General features: G+C 43.7%; 1 protein-coding gene across 1 annotated transcript in view; it reads left to right on the forward strand.

Annotated features, from left to right (window-relative positions):
* LOC108160934 (photoreceptor-specific nuclear receptor) overlaps nucleotides 1-19,310 on the forward strand; it is a 30,722-nt gene that overhangs the window by 419 nt on the left and 10,993 nt on the right. Inside the window, exons 2-3 of the mRNA XM_017295221.2 lie at nucleotides 11,281-11,656; nucleotides 14,786-14,889. Of these exons, the coding sequence (XP_017150710.2) occupies nucleotides 11,281-11,656; nucleotides 14,786-14,889 (480 nt within the window). The remainder of the gene's footprint in view (nucleotides 1-11,280; nucleotides 11,657-14,785; nucleotides 14,890-19,310) is intronic.

Consider the following 19,310-nt stretch of genomic DNA (forward strand, 5'->3'; position numbering starts at 1 on the left):
TAGAGTATTCTTCTGTATATAAATACAATATATACACAGTGTCATGTCCCTCTACACCCATTTAAATCCGCTCGTAAACCTCTGTTTGAAAATCGATTAAACTTTATTAGTATGCATTTTGTTAACAAAAAGTTTATCTGTAAAATTGTTATTGTATTTCCTCCGATTTTGGCCATTAGATAAAGATTTAACACTACATTCTTATTTTTGAGATGATGTGATTATTGTTTATTTTATTGCATTATTATGACTATTATTGAGCACATAAATTTGCTATATTCGGAGCTCGGAACACAAGTGGACTAGAGGTTTTAAACAGTTTTAAGAATTTGATGATACACGATGATGGTAAATATTACATGCTATAGTTTTAAGGGATATTTTAGGGTATACGGAATGGTATTGTAATTATGACGAAGGACTCTAATAGGATCATACGTAAGGTTAAACGGATAGGCCGGAAAGTACGGGTAGGTCGAAGAAACCACAAAGTCAGTCTGACCCAAAAGAGTTTTGGAGTTCACAATCCCGAGAAGGAGCTAGGGCATAAGCATAAAACCCTTGCATATTCTGCGATGATGCAATGAAGATTGGCCTATAAGGGACATATTGTGATCAGAGTCCCAGTTGATGTTACAAAATGGAAATATTCTAAATTATTTTTCAATAGATTCAATGAGACTTTGTTGCAATAGAGATAGAGAGTTACTACAATATCGGACGAAGCAATGAAAAGTACAGGTTTCTAGTGACTTACGGGTCGTCAAACTGTTTTGGCCAAAGCTTGATAAAGGCTTAAACAACGGTCGGGAACGGGACGGCCTCTGGATATAGCTTCTGAATCAGGAGTGTAAGCTGTGGCCCATGTTGGACGAGTTCTGACTATAATTATTATCCTATTGAGACGTACAGACGTTTAGGTTTCTCATATCGGAAACCCGTATTTCTAAAATATTATTTTATTGACTATTCGGATGTAATGCAAAGGTCGGATCACAGCGACATTTTGATCAATATTATATATTAGACGGCCAATAAGTCGGTATTTTAAGATCTGGCTGTTAAGCTGCTATCATGACCCTCCTCATAAAGTGATCCGATTTTGTCGCAATCTTACTGCGTGATTTGAAAATATGTAGTAATGTAACCGCAAAAGTAATATAATGACGGACGGATGGCTTCTGGCCATTTTTAATATGACTGTAACAGATAACGAAGCAGGAGGCTAGGATCTGAAACGGTAGACGAGCAGATGGAGGGTATTATCGAGATCCATGCACGCGTTGCTGCCGGTCTCATGGTTAGTCGGGTAGAGTGGGGGTGGGGTAGGGAGAGATCGCGTTACGAGCTCGAGCATTAGGAGCAAAGACAATAAAAATAAGTTTCGCGTGCGGTTCAAGGTTCAGACGGAAGAAATTTACAGAGAAATGACAGTGTAGGGAGATGAGTCAGCGGAACTAATTCGAGCGGGAGTTGCTTGCGGTGTCATTGCAACTCGGTATGCCCACCCTTCCTTGATCGCACCGGTCCAAATAGGCTGAGAAATGGGTAACGATCCCTAAAATAAACGCTCTACTTCTGCTAGGGAAGGTCATCTCGGCGCCACATGATCCTTAATAACGGCAACAATTAACGGGAATTCATTACAAACAGTTTATTCATTAAACTTTCCTACAAGCTCTCATGGCCGCTAAGAGGGTAGATATATATGTATAAAGGCTACTAAAGTAATAAGGATAATATGTTCAAATAAGCTGCAATTAAGATTAATTATATATATATAAAAATATCATGATGAAAGATCTTATTAGACTAGAGTCAACTAATTATAAAGGGTATATTCAGGAATAATGGTAATTACGTTACACAAATAGAAATATATTCGAATGGTTTTCAGTTTAAATGCAAAAACAAGGGACGGATGGGTGCATCTTTAAAGTGCACAGCAATTGCTTGTGGGGTAATCCCAATCATAAGTTCGGTTGTCGATAGATTCGGAATTGCAGAAAGTTACATTGCTTGCGAAAGAGCAGAACAAAACAAACACGTGAACAATTGGATTGGTCAGCGTTACAGTACGGCTGGGAAGTTTACGGTCGAGGCATGGAATCTTAAATGTTGCTTCGACTTGCGTAAAATTTTGAATTCACATATAGCAGACGTTCACAGGTTATCACTCACATTACGATCAAATCCAACTATGAAAGCGCTTCCATGTGGTCGATGAGGGTGGCTGAAAACTTGTAAATATCAGAGTGTAGGCGTAGATAGGCGATACGCGCGAGTATTAGTTTTAGTTCCTTTCCTTCTAGCGGCACTTTTCTTTATGATAAGCCAACCAAACCGAATCACACGAATTTAACTTTTAATGTTAATCCTAGGGTCAGTACAATAGTGGGGTTCCAAAGTATTATTCTAATATGAAGAAATGCATGGGCATAGCCATCATGATCGAGACTCCGAATGACTTCATCAGCAACGCAAACAGTATTTCGGCACCGGTAAATGTCTTCTCCTTTAGCGTTACTGTTCGTATGCGGGCGGCGTAAGCGACGTAGCAATGACGAAAGTCACTGAAGAGGGAATAGTCAATTTCACATACATATATGTACATATGTATGTCACTGCACGCGTAGATACAAGCCCATCGGCCGTTTTTCACTGGTGTAGGCCGAGCAAGGCTTGTATGTGTGTGGACCCACGCCGGTACACGCTGCGGTAAATACAGTGATGCTCACATGTATGCAGACGCCACGCCGAAAGAAGATTTGGGGGCGAAGACGGCTAACACATACTGTAGTCGATCGGGACGCTGTGTATTTATATGTTTGGTACGGTGACGAGACTGTAGTGGGTACGGCTTACGGCACTACGACCGGCGTTTCGTACGGTATTACGTACGGCCAAACCTATGGTTAGGTTTTTAAGAAAAAAAACGAACTTTAATTTTCTGTTGGCCGGCAGTTGGGGTACAATTTTCACTCACCCGATGGGTTCGGCCTTCGCTTAATAAACGTAGGAATGGTCGGCTGATCTTTTGACTAGGTCTTAGCCACGATGGACACGCGGTAATTACGGTCGAGGTTAGAATTTTTCCTTTCACTGCACTACTTGAGTATTTTCCTCAGACGTCCGTCTGGGATCGCGAGTAACATTGGAAAGAACATGCCCAAGCCTCTCTTCTTCCGCTTGAGCCCTTGGTTCTCTCATTCCCCTTTTCTCACCACACCTTGACAGTAGCCGCTGTTAACTTATGTCATTTTTTTCTTGCGCGTAACTGCCCAAAAGGTGCAAGGTGCATGTCTAAGGGAAGGGGAAACCGTGGGACGGTTATCCGATATTTTTGGTTGGACAGGCGCCACTACAACACCCCCTACCAAGATCACACTTGGCAGTGATACACTGAAAAGAGTGATCCACGCCTGAAACCTCATTGTTTTATATCTTTAGCATGGAATTTCCCTAGGATTCGTCCTTGTAGCTCCTCGAGTTCGTAGTAACTATTACCAAGTCTTTTTCTCACCCGGGCTTTCACGAAAGTAGGTGCCAGCTTGGCATTAAAGCCTCTGCTAAAGTTACTTTGCTGGAAGTTTCTTTGATACACTTCCTGACCAACGACAAACGAGACGTCTCGACTACGCAAATTATATACTTTTTCGTTGCGACTATGCTGCTGTTGAGCTGAATGCATAGCTTTTTGCCGAATGATATTGAACGAATCGTCTCGCGAAAACTGTACTGTTCGATAATCCAGAATTTCTAACTGTCTTAATAGCTGATAGCTAGAGCCATTGGTAACCATATGTTGACCAAACGCTATTCTGTATGGGGTCGAATTAATGGCGGTATGTGTGCTCGAACGTAGTGCACAGGCAATATGGCTCAACTTTTCATCCCAATTGGACTGGTCTGGTTTTATATAGGCCTTTATCGCGGCAATGACCGAACGATTCACACGTTCTGACGCATTTGCTTGGGGTGCATGCACGGCTGTAAACATATGTTTGACACCGTAGTTTTGCAGCAAGCTCTGGAATACCTGTGATTTAAACTGGACTCCATTATCCGATACTACCGTCTCGGGTACGCCGAAGCAGTGAAACAACTCTTCCTCGATAAATCGGATGATCGAATCCGCTGTAAACTTCTTTACGGGTTTGAGAAATGGGAATTTGGCGAAATAATCCAGGACTATAAAGATTCCTATGTTCCCTGACTTACTACGCGGATACGGTCCCAAGAAATCTACATACAGTTTCTGAAAGAATCTGTTAGTTCCCTGAGTTTTTCCCATGGGAGGTCGTAAACAATAACTTGGATGTTTTGAACATTTGCATACCTCGCACTGATTAACATATGCCTTCACATCGGTGACCAAATTCGGCCAATAGTAGTATCGCCGTATTCGCTCCAGCGTTTTATGGATACCACCGTGTGAGGAGAGAGGATGTTCGTGTGCTTGCCTCAGCACAACGGACGTTAGGGCGGATGGTACCCATAACTTCCAGCAGAGGTCATCAGATACTTTTTCTCCTACCTCATGTTCAGCACGGCGATAAATGAAACCATCAATTACTTTGACATCAGGCATTTTCGTCTGGTTTTTAGATCCTCATACTCAACTGAGTGAAACTGTGGTGAACTGAGATCTAGCAGACTGTCCATTTGGAGCTCGGACAGGTCTTCAGTATAGGCTCGGGACAGGGCGTCTGGCACTTTGTTGTTGACTCCTTTTCGGTGATGAATTTGGAAGTCAAAACCTTGTAATTTTAACGACCATCTGGCGAGTCTAGAGCTCAAATCCGCTTGACTCATAAGCCATTTTAACGAAGCATGATCGGTAATAATGACAAATTCATGCCCTTCGATGTAGGCGCGAAGCTTTTTAACACACAGTACAGCTGCTAAACACTCTTTTTCTGTAACCGAGTAATTTCGTTGGCATTGATTTAGCTTTCTAGACATATATGCGATCGGAACCTCGTTACCTTCTACATCTTTTTGCATAAGTACTCCGCCCACGCCAGTATGACTCGCATCGCAGTGAATAGCGAATGGAATCCGAAAATTTGGACTATGCAAAACGGGAGCACTGCAAAGTTTACTTTTCAGGTCTTCAAATGTAAGTTGGGCCTCATTCGTCCATTCAAACTTACGTTTCTGTTTCAACGTGTCCGACAATGGAGCGGCCAGACCGGCATAATTTCGAATGAATTTATGATACCAGCCAGTTACTCCTAAAAACCTTCGTACCTGTTTGACTGAACGAGGTGTTGGGAATTTCCGAATGGCTGAAACTTTTTCTGGATCGGTTTTAATAGTTCCATCCCAATGACATGGCCAAGGTATCTTACTTCCTTCAAACAAAATTTACTTTTTTCGACATTAATTGTTAACCCAGCTTGTTTTAACCGAGATGCTAACTCGGATAACACACGCACATGGATTTCGAAAGTAGAAGATACAACGAGCAAATCATCTAGATAGACGAACACTTCATGTCGTAACTGAGAGGGTATAACTTTATCCATTAATTTACACATGGTTTGTGGAGCGTTGGTTAGTCCAAATGGCATCACTGTGTATTGATACAGGGGTCTCCCCGGGACGGTGAACGCGGTCTTTTCGCGAGCGTCTGAAGTCAATGGGATCTGCCAATAGGCATCCTTCAGGTCGATGCTGGAAATATATTCAGCTTTTGGTAGTCGTCTTAATATTCCATCGAGCAAAGGCATGGGATATGCGCTCTTTACTGTGACTTCGTTGACCTTACGGCTATCGAGACATATAGACATAGCTAAGGATAAGGAATTTCCAGTCGGGTGTAGTTGACTGTCTTTCGGACATTTACTGGGGCTGTGACAGCTCGGGCCCCACGTTGGGCGCCAATTATTATTATTTTTCTTTTAAATTTATTATATATATAAATATATATTGCTAATACTGTAACAGATAACGAAGTAGGAGGCTAGGATCTGAAACGGTAGACGAGCAGATGGAGGGTATGATCGAGATCCATGCACGCGTTGCTGCCGGTCTCATGGTTAGTCGGGTAGAGTGGGGGTGGGGTAGGGAGAGATCGCGTCACGAGCTCGAGCATTAGGAGCAAAGACAATAAAAACGAGGGGGAACGTTGTGAGTTGCTGCGGACACCGCAACTTTACGGTTATACCCGATACTAAGTCAGTATGGCTCTCCTCCGGCAGACGCCGCTAATATTAAACGACACGACAAAGAGTGCGTGCGAGAGAGACAGAAAATCAGTCTGAACGTGATGTCGGGCGCTGCGTAGCCACTGCAAATTGATTTGTTCCTATTGGCTATAAAAATGATCTGATCTGATCCAGATTCAGCAATCTGATAGATATGGTCATTATCTATGATTCTGCGTTTTTAGTTTTCTCGAATGTGCAATATTGTGGATGCAACAGATTTTCGTCCTTTGTGTGGGCGGAAGGGGGTGGGGCGAAATTTTGAGATACACGTTTTATAGTAAGATCTAACAGGAGTGCGGATACCAAATTTGGTTACTCTAGCCTTAACAGTCTCTGAGATTTTTGAATATCCCAGATTTTCGTCCTTTGCGGGGGCGGAAGGGGGTGTGGCGAAATTTTGAAACAAACTCGTCTCGGTCCGATATATTAGGAGTGTGGATACCAAATTTGGTTGCTCTAGCTTTTGTAGTCTCTGAGATCTAGGCGCTAATGTTTTACTCTAAGCAAAGCCGCCTATGCTACGTGTGTGTTAGAGAGAGAGACAGGGCGAGAAAAAATGAAATTGTTTTCTTGATGCTGGCTATAATAATAATACGATCCAATTCAGATTCCGCAGTCTTAAAGATATGGTCATTCTCTACAATTCTACGTTTTTGGTTTTCTCATATCCTTAAAATTGTGGATGCCACAGATTTTCGTCCTTTGTGGGGGCGGAAGTGGGCGGGGCGAAGTTTTGAAATATTTTTGTAGCAGTGACATATCACAGAAGTCTGGATCCAAAACATCGTTGCTCTAGCTCTTATAGTCTTTGAGCACTAGGCGCTGAAGGGGATGAACAGACGGACAGACGGACGGACGGACAGATAGACATGGCTCAATCGACTCGGCTATTGATGCTGATCAAGAATATATATACTTTATAGGGTCGGAAACGATTCCTTCTGGACGTTACACACATCCACTTTTACCACAAATCTAATATACCCCAATACTCATTTTGAGTATCGGGTATAAAAATATCATGATGAAAGATCTTATTAGACTAGAGTCAACTAATTATAAAGGGTATATTCAGGAATAATGGTAATTACGTTACACAAATAGAAATATATTCGAATGGTTTTCAGTTTAAATGCAAAAACAAGGGACGGATGGGTGCATCTTTAAAGTGCACAGCAATTGATTGTGGGGTAATCCCAACCATAAGTTCGGTTGTCGATAGATTCGGAATTGCAGAAAGTTACATTGCTTGCGAAAGAACAGAACAAAACAAACACGTGAACAATTGGATTGGTCAGCGTTACAGTACGGCTGGGAAGTTTACGGTCGAGGCATGGAATCTTAAATGTTGCTTCGACTTGCGTAAAATTTTGAATTCACATATAGCAGACGTTCACAGGTTATCACTCACATTACGATCAAATCCAACGATGAAAGCGCTTCCATGTGATCGATGAGGGTGGCTGAAAACTTGTATTTACAAGTCATATCAGTGTGTCAGAGTAGTTAGGCGATACGCGCGAGTATTAGTTTTAGTTCGTTTCCTTCTAGCTGCACATTTCTTTATGATAAGCCAAACAAACCGAATCACACGAATTTAACTTTTAATGTTAATCCTAGGGTCAGTACAATAGTGGGGTTCCAAAGTATTATTCTAATATGAAGAAATGCATGGGCATAGCCATCATGATCGAGACACCGAATGACTTCATCAGCAACGCAAACAGTATTTCGGCACCGGTAAATGTCTTCTCCTTTAGCGTTACTGTTCGTATGCGGGCGGCGTAAGCGACGTAACAATGACGAAAGTCACTGAAGAGGGAATAGTCAATTTCACACATATGTACATTGTATGTATGTCACTGCACGCGTAGATAAAAGACCATCGACCGTTTTTCACTGGTGTAGGCCGAGCAAGGCTTGTATGTGTGTGGACCCACGCCGGTACACGCTGCGGTAAATACAGTGATGCTCACATGTATGCAGACGCCACGCCGAAAGAAGATTTGGGGGCGAAGACGGCTAACACATACTGTAGTCGATCGGGACGCTGGGTATTTATATGTTTGGTACGGTGACAAGACTGTAGTGGGTACGGCTTACGGCACTACGACCGGCGTTTCGTACGGTATTACGTACGGCCAAAACTATGGTTAGGTTTTTAAGAAAAAAAACGAACTTTAATTTTCTGTTGGCCGGCAGTTGGGGTACAATTTTCACTCACCCGATGGGTTCGGCGTTCGCTTAATAATCGTAGGAATGGTCGGCTGATCTTTTGACTAGGTCTTAGGCACGAGGACACGCGGTAATTACGGTCGAGGTTAGAATTTTTCCTTTCACTGCACTACTTGAGTATTTTCCTCAGACGTCCGTCTGGGATCGCGAGTAACATTGGAAAGAACATGCCCAAGCCACTCTCCTTCCGCTTGAGCCCTTGGTTCTCTCATTCCCCTTTTCTCACCACACCTTGACAGTAGCCGCTGTTAACTTATGTCATTTTTTTCTTGCGCGTAACTGCCCAAAAGGTGCAAGGTGCATGTCTAAGGGAAGGGGAAACCGTGGGACGGTTATCCGATATTTTTGGTTGGACAGGCGCCACTACATACCCCTTCACCCCGTTCGAGATGATACATTATATCTTTTTTGTTTAAGCTACTACCCTTTTGACTGCTTCTCAGTGGAAGCATATAAACATTGTACTTGTTAAATGTGGAACCTTTTTTATACCCGATACTCAAAATGAGTATTGGGGTATATTAGATTTGTGGTAACAGTGGATGTGTGTAACGTCCAGAAGGAATCGTTTCCGACCCCATAAAGTATATATATTCTTGATCAGCATCAATAGCCGAGTCGATTGAGCCCTGTCTGTCTGTCCGTCTGTCCGTCCGTCCGTCCGTCCGTCCGTCCGTCCGTCCGTCCGTCCCCTTCAGCGCCTAGTGCTCAAAGACTATAAGAGCTAGAGCAACGATGTTTTGGATCCAGACTTCTGTGATATGTCACTGCTACAAAAATATTTCAAAACTTCGCCCCGCCCACTTCCGCCCCCACAAAGGACGAAAATCTGTGGCATCCACATTTTTAAAGAAACGATAAAACCAAAAACGCAGAATCGGTGAGGATGACCATATCTTCTACAGTGCAAAATCTGAACCAGATCGTATAATGATTATAGCCAGAATCAAGAAAACAATTTCATTCTTTCTCGCTCTGTCTCTCTCTAACACTCAGGTTTCATGGTCGGTTTTGTCAATTGCAAAATATGAGTTCAAGGATCTCAGAACCTATAAGAGCCATAGCAACTAAATTTGGTATCCACACTCCTGTGATATCGGACCTTGACCGTTTCGTGTCCAAATTTCGCCACACCCCCTTCCGCCCCCGCAAAGGACGAAAATCTGGGGCATCCACAAATCTCAGAGACTATTAAGGCTAGAGTAACCAAATTTGGTATCCGCACTTCTGTTAGATCTCACTATAAAACGTATATCTCAGAATTTCGCCCCACCCCCTTCCGCCCCCACAAAAGACGAAAATCTGTTGCATTCACAATATTGCACATTCGTGAAAACTAAAAACGCAGAACCATAGATAATGACCATATCTATCAGATTGCTGAATCTGGATCAGATCGGATCATTTTTGTAGCCAAAAGCAAGAAATCAATTTTCAGTGGCTACGCAGCGCCCGACGTCACGCTCAGACTGATTTTCTGTCTCTCTCGCACGCACTCTTTGTCGTGTCGTTTAATATTAGCGGCGTCTGCCGGAGGAGAGTTATACTGACTTAGTATCGGGTATAACCGTAGAGTTGCGGTGTCCGCAGCAACTCACAACGTTCCCCTCGTTTAATATAATTTAATTAAATCGTGGGAGAACACAAAAAGGAAACGGAGTAATTATGTTTTCACAAGCCATTTACTAAAGAACGTGATAATGCCCTTTACGTATTTTTTTTTTCTTTGCATTTGATTGTTGTTTTTTTCTTACCTACAAACAAGTAGCACTTGGCATGTCTACTTCCTAATTCGTACTTTCTGCCGCCTTTGCAGATAAATTAGGTTGTTAATTTTTGCGGTTTTGAGGATGTGCGTGGGGGGGACGGTGGATGTGATACCCGGCTCCAAGACAGAGCACCGTTTCAGTCCGATCACTCTATTGGCAGCTTTATGAAGTAACCCGATCCTTCCAACTCCAACCCCCGCCAATGATCTGTCCGATCGGACTACTCATCCCGATCAGAAATATGTATGTGCTACAATGTTATGCATATTATGTATAGAACAATCGCAGAAAACTAATCAAATCAAATCGACGCCATAACCTTCCGATGGAATGCACGAATGGTCTTGCAAATTCAATTCATGATAATCACGAAATTGAATTAGACTCAAGTCAGGGCGCTAAAATTTCCAAATTCATACCACCGCCTGGGACCGCTCTTAACACTTTTGTCAAGAGCACGCAAAAGTGAATTTCAACGAGCCCATAAAATTAACAAAGATGGAACGTCGGAAAATGCAAGCATATGACGCTAATCCCCGGGCATTAGACCGCAGCAGTGGCGTGCCAGTTGGTGGATGCCGGTCCATGGCCAGGTCCAACGGCGACCCAGGGCAGGGCCAGGGACTTGAAGCCAAGAAACCCAAACGGTCGGGCGCACAGCCAAGTGGCGAGAGTAACAAATGTGGCCTGGCATCGCCTCGTCGAGGGTTAAGTGCATCAAAAAATCAGTAAGGAAACTACAATCAAATTAGGGTGTGATGGCAAAACAATCGTCCCCTGAGGCAAATTTTGCGCACAGATTGCTCGGCACGAGTCGAGTCCATCCGAGACGAGGCCGAGTCGAGAGCCGTTTGGCTTAATGGCACCCTAATTGAATGTGTAAATATATTTGCGGATTACAGGGCGTCAATGTCGCTACGCAGGGATAAGATAGGCAGGTCCCGGGTACCCATTTACCCCCTACCCCTACCATCACCTAACCACATCCGAGAGAAGTTGACAAATTGAAATGTAATTCAAATAAACTATATAAGTGATTTTTTATTACTCGACCTTTGCAGAGCTGCACAGTCCGCAGCGCAACTGCTACACACCACCGCCAGCCCCGATGCACGGACAACCAACCCCACCGACAGTGGCAGCCTCTTCTGGAGCCCCTGCAGCTCCTCCCGTTTCTGCGGGGCGTCTCCTCAGCTGGAACCACAGTGCCGCTGCAGCAGCAGCAGCGGCGGCGGCGGCGGCGGCTGCGGCGGCCACCTCCAACCAGTCGGCGTCTTCGGCGGAACAGTCAACGATGTCCCGATTCAAAGGCCAGAACCTGGGACTCATCTGTGTGGTCTGCGGCGACACCAGCTCGGGCAAGCACTACGGGATCCTCGCCTGCAACGGCTGCTCCGGTTTTTTCAAGCGCAGCGTGAGGAGGAAGCTCATTTATCGGTAGGTAGCAAGCACTAAAGTCCGAAATCCGCCCATTCGCATAAAAACGTTGCAACATTTGTTAAAAGTGGGAGACTCTTGGATTGGGGTGGACTGTGGGCTTCATTACAATTATTCAAATCTTTAAGATTTGAGAGTCAACTTTTGAATGCGCCCTCGCAGATATAGTGGGTATCGGGGGCACAGTGCTGGGCATCATGTCCGAAGCGGCTGGTATGTGCTCCGCAATGTTCTCCGCACTGAAGCTTAAAATGTAATTGAATTTAAAGTGCTAATTTCGTTAAAAGATTTGGTTTTTTCGCTGTTTTTTATACCCGATACTCAAAAATGAGTATTGGGGTATATTAGATTTGTGGTAAAAGTGGATGTGTGTAACGTCCAGAAGGAATCGTTTCCGACCCCATAAAGTATATATATTCTTGATCAGCATCAATAGCCGAGTCGATTGGGCCATGTCTGTCTGTTCGTCTGTCCGTCTGTCCGTCCGTCCGTCTGTCCGTCTGTCCGTCTGTCCGTCCGTCCGTCTGTCCGTCTGTCCGTCTGTCCGTCCGTCCGTCCGTCCGTCTGTCCGTCCCCTTCAGCGCCTAGTGCTCAAAGACTATAAGAGCGAGAGCAACGATGTTTTGGATCCAGACTTCTGTGATATGTCACTGCTACAAAAATATTTCAAAACTTTTCCCCGCCCACTTCCGCCTCCACAAAGGGCGAAAATCTGTGGCATCCACAATTTCGACGATACGAGAAAACTAAAAATCAGAATCGTAGAAGATGACTATATCTTCTAGAGTGCAAAATCTGAACCAGATCGTATAATTATTATAGCCAGAATCAAGAAAACAATTTCATTTTTTCTCGCCCTGTTTTGCTTAGAGCAAAACATTACCGCCTAGATCTCAGAGACTATAAAAGCTAGAGCAACCAAATTTGGTATCCACACTCCTAATATATCGGACCGAGACGAGTTTGTTTCAAAATTTCGCCACACCCCCTTCCGCACCCGCAAAGGATGAAAATCTGGGGATATTCACAAATCTCAGAGACTATTAAGGCTAGAGTAACCAAATTTGGTATCCGCACTCCTGTTAGATCTCACTATAAAACGTATATCTCAAAATTTCGCCCCACCCCCTTCCGCCCCCACAAAGGACGAAAATCTGTTGCATCCACAATATTGAGAATACGAGAAAACTAAAAACGCAGAATCATAGATAATGATCATATATATCAGACTGCTGAATCTGGCTCAGATCAGATCATTTTTATAGCCAAAAGGAACAAATCAATTTGCACTGGCTACGCAGCCCCCGGCGTCACGCTCAGACTGATTTTCTGTCTCTCTCGCACGCACTCTTTGTCGTGTCGTTTAATATTAGCGGCGTCTGCCGGATGAGAGCCATACTGACTTAGTATCGAGTATAACTGTAGAGTTGCGGTCTCCGCAGCAACTCACAACGTTCCCCCTCGTTTTCTTTCGTTTTTCTGTGCTGCGAATCATAAAACCCGACATGCCATACCCTGAGATGAGACAATCAATGCTAGGCCTGGCCTACCAAAAATTATGATACAGTAATGTATATTTGCTTTGCGGCTCCCAGAATGCACGGTAAATCACAAACGTCGAAATCTCTGTATCCTGGCGGTCCCCTGAGATTGATATGCGGGGCTTAAGCGCAAAACACTTGGCCAAATGTGACCCGCCCGACCAGAACCCAGTCCCCAGAACCCTCACAGATCCCAAAATCTTTGCCCACAGTCTGCCATCGGCCTAAGCCGAATCGCAACAAAGTCAAAAAGGGGGCGGGTTCTGGTCGGCTTTAAGCAAAATAGAGCAATATTCTTGTTCTCCCCTGTGAGAGACCGAAGGGATGACTCGATACACTGACTGCTGAAATAGACCAACGGAGGGCTAGTGTATATTCTCTCCGACGTGACATGTTTTTCGATATTCGTTATAGTCAATCGGAGCCAGGCCAAGCAGACCAAGGGTTGGTCGCTTCTATGTCGTCGTCTCTGGTGGTCTGGTCCCATTAAGTCGTTTTCAATTATAATCAATTGTTTCCAATCAGAACTTTCGAGCTTAGCTAAAGGAATTTCTTTTGGGAGGCTGGTGACAAAAATTGTTTGATTAAATTGCAATCTATAACGTTCTCATTTCAATTGTCCTTAGAAACAAAATGATTTTTCCCATCAAGACCCGAAAGTTGATCTGATGCACAAAGGATGTACAAATCTCTTCGAAAACATGACGTGTTTTTCTCTCTTACTGAATTTTCTGATAGTTGGATCTATTTCTAGACAGTAAGTGAGTTGGCTATAAAATATTATTGTACTTTTTTATGGACCATACAAATTGATTCAATCTTCATAATTTGTTTACGAAGACCAGCTAATTTGCATAAAAATGTGTACACACTTTAAGTGGATAGACTCGTAAGCATACGAATAGTATTTCCTGGATACATTTACTTAAGTGCTTTGTGTGTTAGTTGATATTAGCAGAGGCGCCAAAACACACATAAAACGGGATAACAGTTGGAATTCGGTAGGAAATTGTCCATCTTTGAGTTTTGGCACGGGCTTAGAGTGCGAGGAGAGGCAGTGATGACTAGACACTAAGCTAAAGTGGTCCGACTGGCGACTGGTTGGATGGTTGGGTGGTGCTCTGCGGCACGGAGTCATACATAGTGGCTAACGGGCACAGCACATGCCCTCTCGGGCTTGATTTGATTATGTTCCGCAAGTGCAAAGGGCAGAGGACCAGTAGGAGAGGCGGCGAACAAAGACCGAAAGGTCGATGGAAGAGAAGGTTGCGGATTGTGGATAGTGGATGGATCCTTTTGTTGCCTGCTGACGAACTAAAGCACAGACTCTGAAGTGCTTTTGTCCTCAGTCTATTGGCGGCTGGCATTCCGGTCCGTTGACGTTAGTGTTAGTCTACTCCTTTGTGTTCTTCTCCGGTCGGATTTGACAACGGTTGCAATTTTTGACACGACAAATCTCGTTATCTGCGGGAGGATAGGAGGCGAATAACTTAATTATGCCCGGCAACTGGTGCTTTCCTCGGTACTCTACTGTCTAATCGATGAATGCCTCTCTCACCCTCACATACTTACTATATTTTGATTGCAGCTGCCAGGCGGGCACGGGACGCTGCATCGTCGACAAGGCGCATCGGAATCAATGCCAGGCCTGCAGGCTCAAGAAGTGCCTTCAAATGGGAATGAACAAGGACGGTAGGTTGCTGTCACTACTTCACTATTATATTAACATCTATCAGCAGCACTCATCACCCATCGCTCTAATGAAGTGAAGCACGTTTAATTGGTCTTCAACAGAACAAAACAGAACAGAGCAGAACCGCAAAAGCCTGTGCACACGTGCCCGGTTCCACTCTAAGTAAATATACACATCTCTGGTCTTCTGGTCTTCCACTTCCATACCCCTTTCACACGCTCTGCCAGCGGGAAGAGCAACTACGGAGCACGCTTCCTCGGGGTGGGTACCCATGGGTCCCCGCGGGTCCCCCTCCAGTGCGGGTGCGGTCTTATTTACATATTGCTCACCCAATTGATTTGTTACCTGCTGCTTGTTGTCTTTGACAGATTTTGCGCAGCTTTAGAGCTGCCACTTGAGTGAACCCTCATTGATTATGTCGAATGAAAGTTTTGTCGCTTTGTTGCGAGGCAGACACGGGTGCAGGGTCTGCTGTCTTTTACAACGCGCTCCTCGTAACAACCCAAGTCGGAGGTTCGCCTGAAATTCAATATTATTTCTCTACATAGGTGGCTGTGGGTAGAATCGTACTCTGCAGTAACATCACTCTTTGTACACAGATCGATATCTTTAAAAATTATATTTTCCAAACTTCGATAACCAAACTAAAGTCGGTTGGGTTCCCCTATACATAGTTCCATAAGGTATAACCAAGATATAACTGGTCTGTGCTGCAGTCATAAGCAGGCAAGGGCAGCGGCTCTACTTTTTATACCTTGCACTCAGTCAGTTTATAAGTGAGTTGGTGATTGATTTAAATTATACAATTTATTTATACAGAATTCTCGTAATTCGTATATATTTATATATCTCTCTCGCAAAAGGGACGAACTGATGTGTTCGTTAATGCTACGGCAGCAGCAGCAGTTATATCTCCGCCAGAGCGGAGTGTGTGAGCGGAGTGTGTGTGAGAGATAGAGAGGGGGAATGAGTAAGCACATAATAGGTATAGTATATATTGGTTGTTCTCTATGATTCTGCGTTATCTGTGTTCTCGTATCTTCGAGTTCCGCGGCATATCGTAAGAGGCTTCTTCTTTGAGATTGACTTCATTATTTCAAACATCTGATTTGGCACCCCACTATTCAAACTTTATTGTTGCTCCTTTCGTAATGTAGCCATAAATTATGCGTTGGATATGCAAAATACTCGTAGCCCCTGCCGATCCGCCATTATTAGCGAAGTAGTAGCTCTGTGGCAGCCTCATTGTGCGTCAAATTGCATCAACAAATGGGAAAACAATTTGTAGGCGTGAGCGGCACGTGACCACAAAACCAATTTACTATGAATGGCTGGGGCCTGACGGGGCGGGCGCTGCTCTGATGAAGCTGTGAGTAAGTTAAATTTTTATATTAATAAATTCAACGTATTGAGTTTTCTTGCGGACGAAGTCCGTGTTCTTTATTTGACGAATAATTAAAGACTACTTTTCAATATATTTTGAGGCCCTATTCTTACTGTGGGTTCGCGACCGCGGAATGTTGCAGCGATGCAACGACAGCAGTTCAGCCGTGGCGATTTATTTCTCGGAATCCCTCGCCATTGGCGGATATCGTCCAGACGCTGATCCAGCAGTTTTGGCGATCTGGAGCGGCTCGTGTCGGTTGCTGGTGTTTTGGCAACTTTGTCGTTAACTCTTCCGCCTCTAAATGGAGCTTGTCCTCAAGCGATTTTTATACCCGATACTCAAAATGAGTATTGGGGTGTATTAGATTTGTGGTAAAAGTGGATGTGCGTAACGTCCAGAAGGAATCGTTTCCGACCCCATAAAGTATATATATTCTTGATCAGCATCAATAGCCGAGTCGATTGAGCCCTGTCTGTCTGTCCGTCCGTCCGTCTGTCCGTCTGTCCGTCTGTCCGTCCCCTTCAGCGCCTAGTGCTCAAAGACTATAAGATCTAGAGCAACGATGTTTTGGATCCAGACTTCTGTGATATGTCACTGCTACAAAAATATTTCAAAACTTCGCCCCGCCCACTTCCGCCCCCACAAAGGACGAAAATCTGTGGCATCCACAATTTTAAAGATATGAGAAAACCAAAAACGTAGAATTGTAGAGAATGACCATATCTTTAAGACTGCGGAATCTGAATTGAATCGTATTATTATTATAGCCAGCATCAAGAAAACAATTTCATTTTTTCTCGCCCTGTCTCTCTCTAACACACACGTAGCATAGGCGGCTTTGCTTAGAGTAAAACATTAGCGCCTAGGTCTCAGAGACTATAAAAGCTAGAGCAACCAAATTTGGTATCCACACTCCTAATATATCGGACCGAGACGAGTTTGTTTCAAAATTTCGCCACACCCCCTTCCGCCCCAGCAAAGGACGAAAATCTGGGGATATTCAAAAATCTCAGAGACTATTAAGGCTAGAGTAACCAAATTTGGTATCCGCACTCCTGTTAGATCTTACTATAAAACGTGTATCTCAAAATTTCGCCCCACCCCCTTCCGCCCACACAAAGAACGAAAATCTGTTGCATCCACAGTATTGAGGATACGAGAAAACTAAAAACGCAGAATCATAGATAATGATCATATATATCAGATTGCTGAATCAGGATCAGATCAGATCATTTTTATAGCCAAAAGGAACAAATCAATTTGCACTGGCTACGCAGCCCCCGACGTCACGCTCAGACTGATTTTCTGTCTCTCTCTCACGCACTCTTTGTCGTGTCGTTTAATATTAGCGGCGTCTGCCGGAGGAGAGCCATACTGACTTAGTATCGGGTATAACCGTAGAGTTGCGGTGTCCGCAGCAACTCACAACGTTCCCCCTCGTTATATTAGAAAAAGGGGATGTCGTTGAAGTGTAGTGGGTTATTTCTGTGTGGCTCGGGGTTTGGAGAACTTGCGTTTTGAGCTTGTGGAGCCATTTGTAGTATTATTTTCTGCTGTCTTTTCCTATAGAGACACCAAACACAAGCAGCTATTGTAGAAATGCAAATTAGAGTTATGGCTGAGATTCCGTTTGTTGCTATTTGTAGTGTCTCCAACCGCTTGGTGTTATCAATGTGCAATGCTTGGAGGGCTTCCAGAGATAGGATTTGGAGTCGTTTAGTCTCCTCTGGGGTGATCTGTATTATGGGTGGTGTTGACTTCATTATTACATTTTCTAAGGTGTTAAACTCTCGTCCATTAATTGATATGGACTCATTCCAGAAGTTGACGAGGTACGTCCCGACCAAACTTGTCGTGCTGTTCCGCTGAAGTAAGGTTCCGTTGAACTCGTTTAACATCAAGAGTCCGCTGCTGATTTCTTCTATTTTTTCAATGTGATCGGCGTGGCTGAACTCGCACAGTGATTTTTCTCCTCTTAGGAGCCTAGGCAAACATGTATTATTTCTAAGGTTTACATCGTTCTTACTACAAATCTTAATGTTATTATATTCTTGACAATTGTTAATTATTCCAAAAATAGCTTTTTTATTTGACAAAATTTCATTGTACTTAGTATTGATAATTTTGTTATTTTTATACCCGATACTCAAAATGAGTATTGGGGTATATTAGATTTGTGGTAAAAGTGGATGTGTGTAACGTCCAGAAGGAATCGTTTCCGACCCCATAAAGTATATATATTCTTGATCAGCATCAATAGCCGAGTCGATTGGGCCCTGTCTGTCTGTCCGTCTGTCCGTCCGTCCGTCCGTCTGTCCGTCCCCTTCAGCGCCTAGTGCTCCAAGACTATAAGAGCTAGAGCAACGATGTTTTGGATCCAGACTTCTGTGATATGTCACTGCTACAAAAATATTTGAAAACTTTGCCCCGCCCACTTCCGCCCCCACAAAGGACGAAAATCTGTGGCATCCCCATTTTTAAAGATACGATAAAACCAAAAACGCAGAATCGTAGAGGATGACTATATGTTCTAGAGTGTAAAATCTCAACCAGATCGTATAATTATTATAGCCAGAATCAAGAAAACAATTTCAATCTTTCTCGCTCTGTCTCTCTCTAACACACAGGTTTCATGGTCTGTTTTGCCAATTGCAAAATATGAGTTCAAGGATCTCAGAACCTATAAGAGCCATAGCAACCAAATTTGGTATCCACACTCCTGTGATATCGGACCTTGACCATTTCGTGTCCAAATTTCGCCACACCCCCTTCCGCCCCCGCAAAGGACGAAAATCTGGGGCATCCACAAATCTCAGAGACTATTAAGGCTAGAGTAACGATGTTTTGGATCCAGACTTCTGTGATATGTCACTGCTACAAAAATATTTCAAAACTTCGCCCCGCCCACTTCCGCCCCCACAAAGGACGAAAATCTGTGGCATCCACATTTTTAAAGATACGATAAAACCAAAAACGCAGAATCGTAGAGGATGACTATATGTTCTAGAGTGTAAAATCTCAACCAGATCGTAT

Source organism: Drosophila miranda (assembly GCF_003369915.1).
Source record: "Drosophila miranda strain MSH22 chromosome Y unlocalized genomic scaffold, D.miranda_PacBio2.1 Contig_Y2_pilon, whole genome shotgun sequence".
Taxonomy (NCBI): Eukaryota; Metazoa; Arthropoda; class Insecta; order Diptera; family Drosophilidae; genus Drosophila; species Drosophila miranda.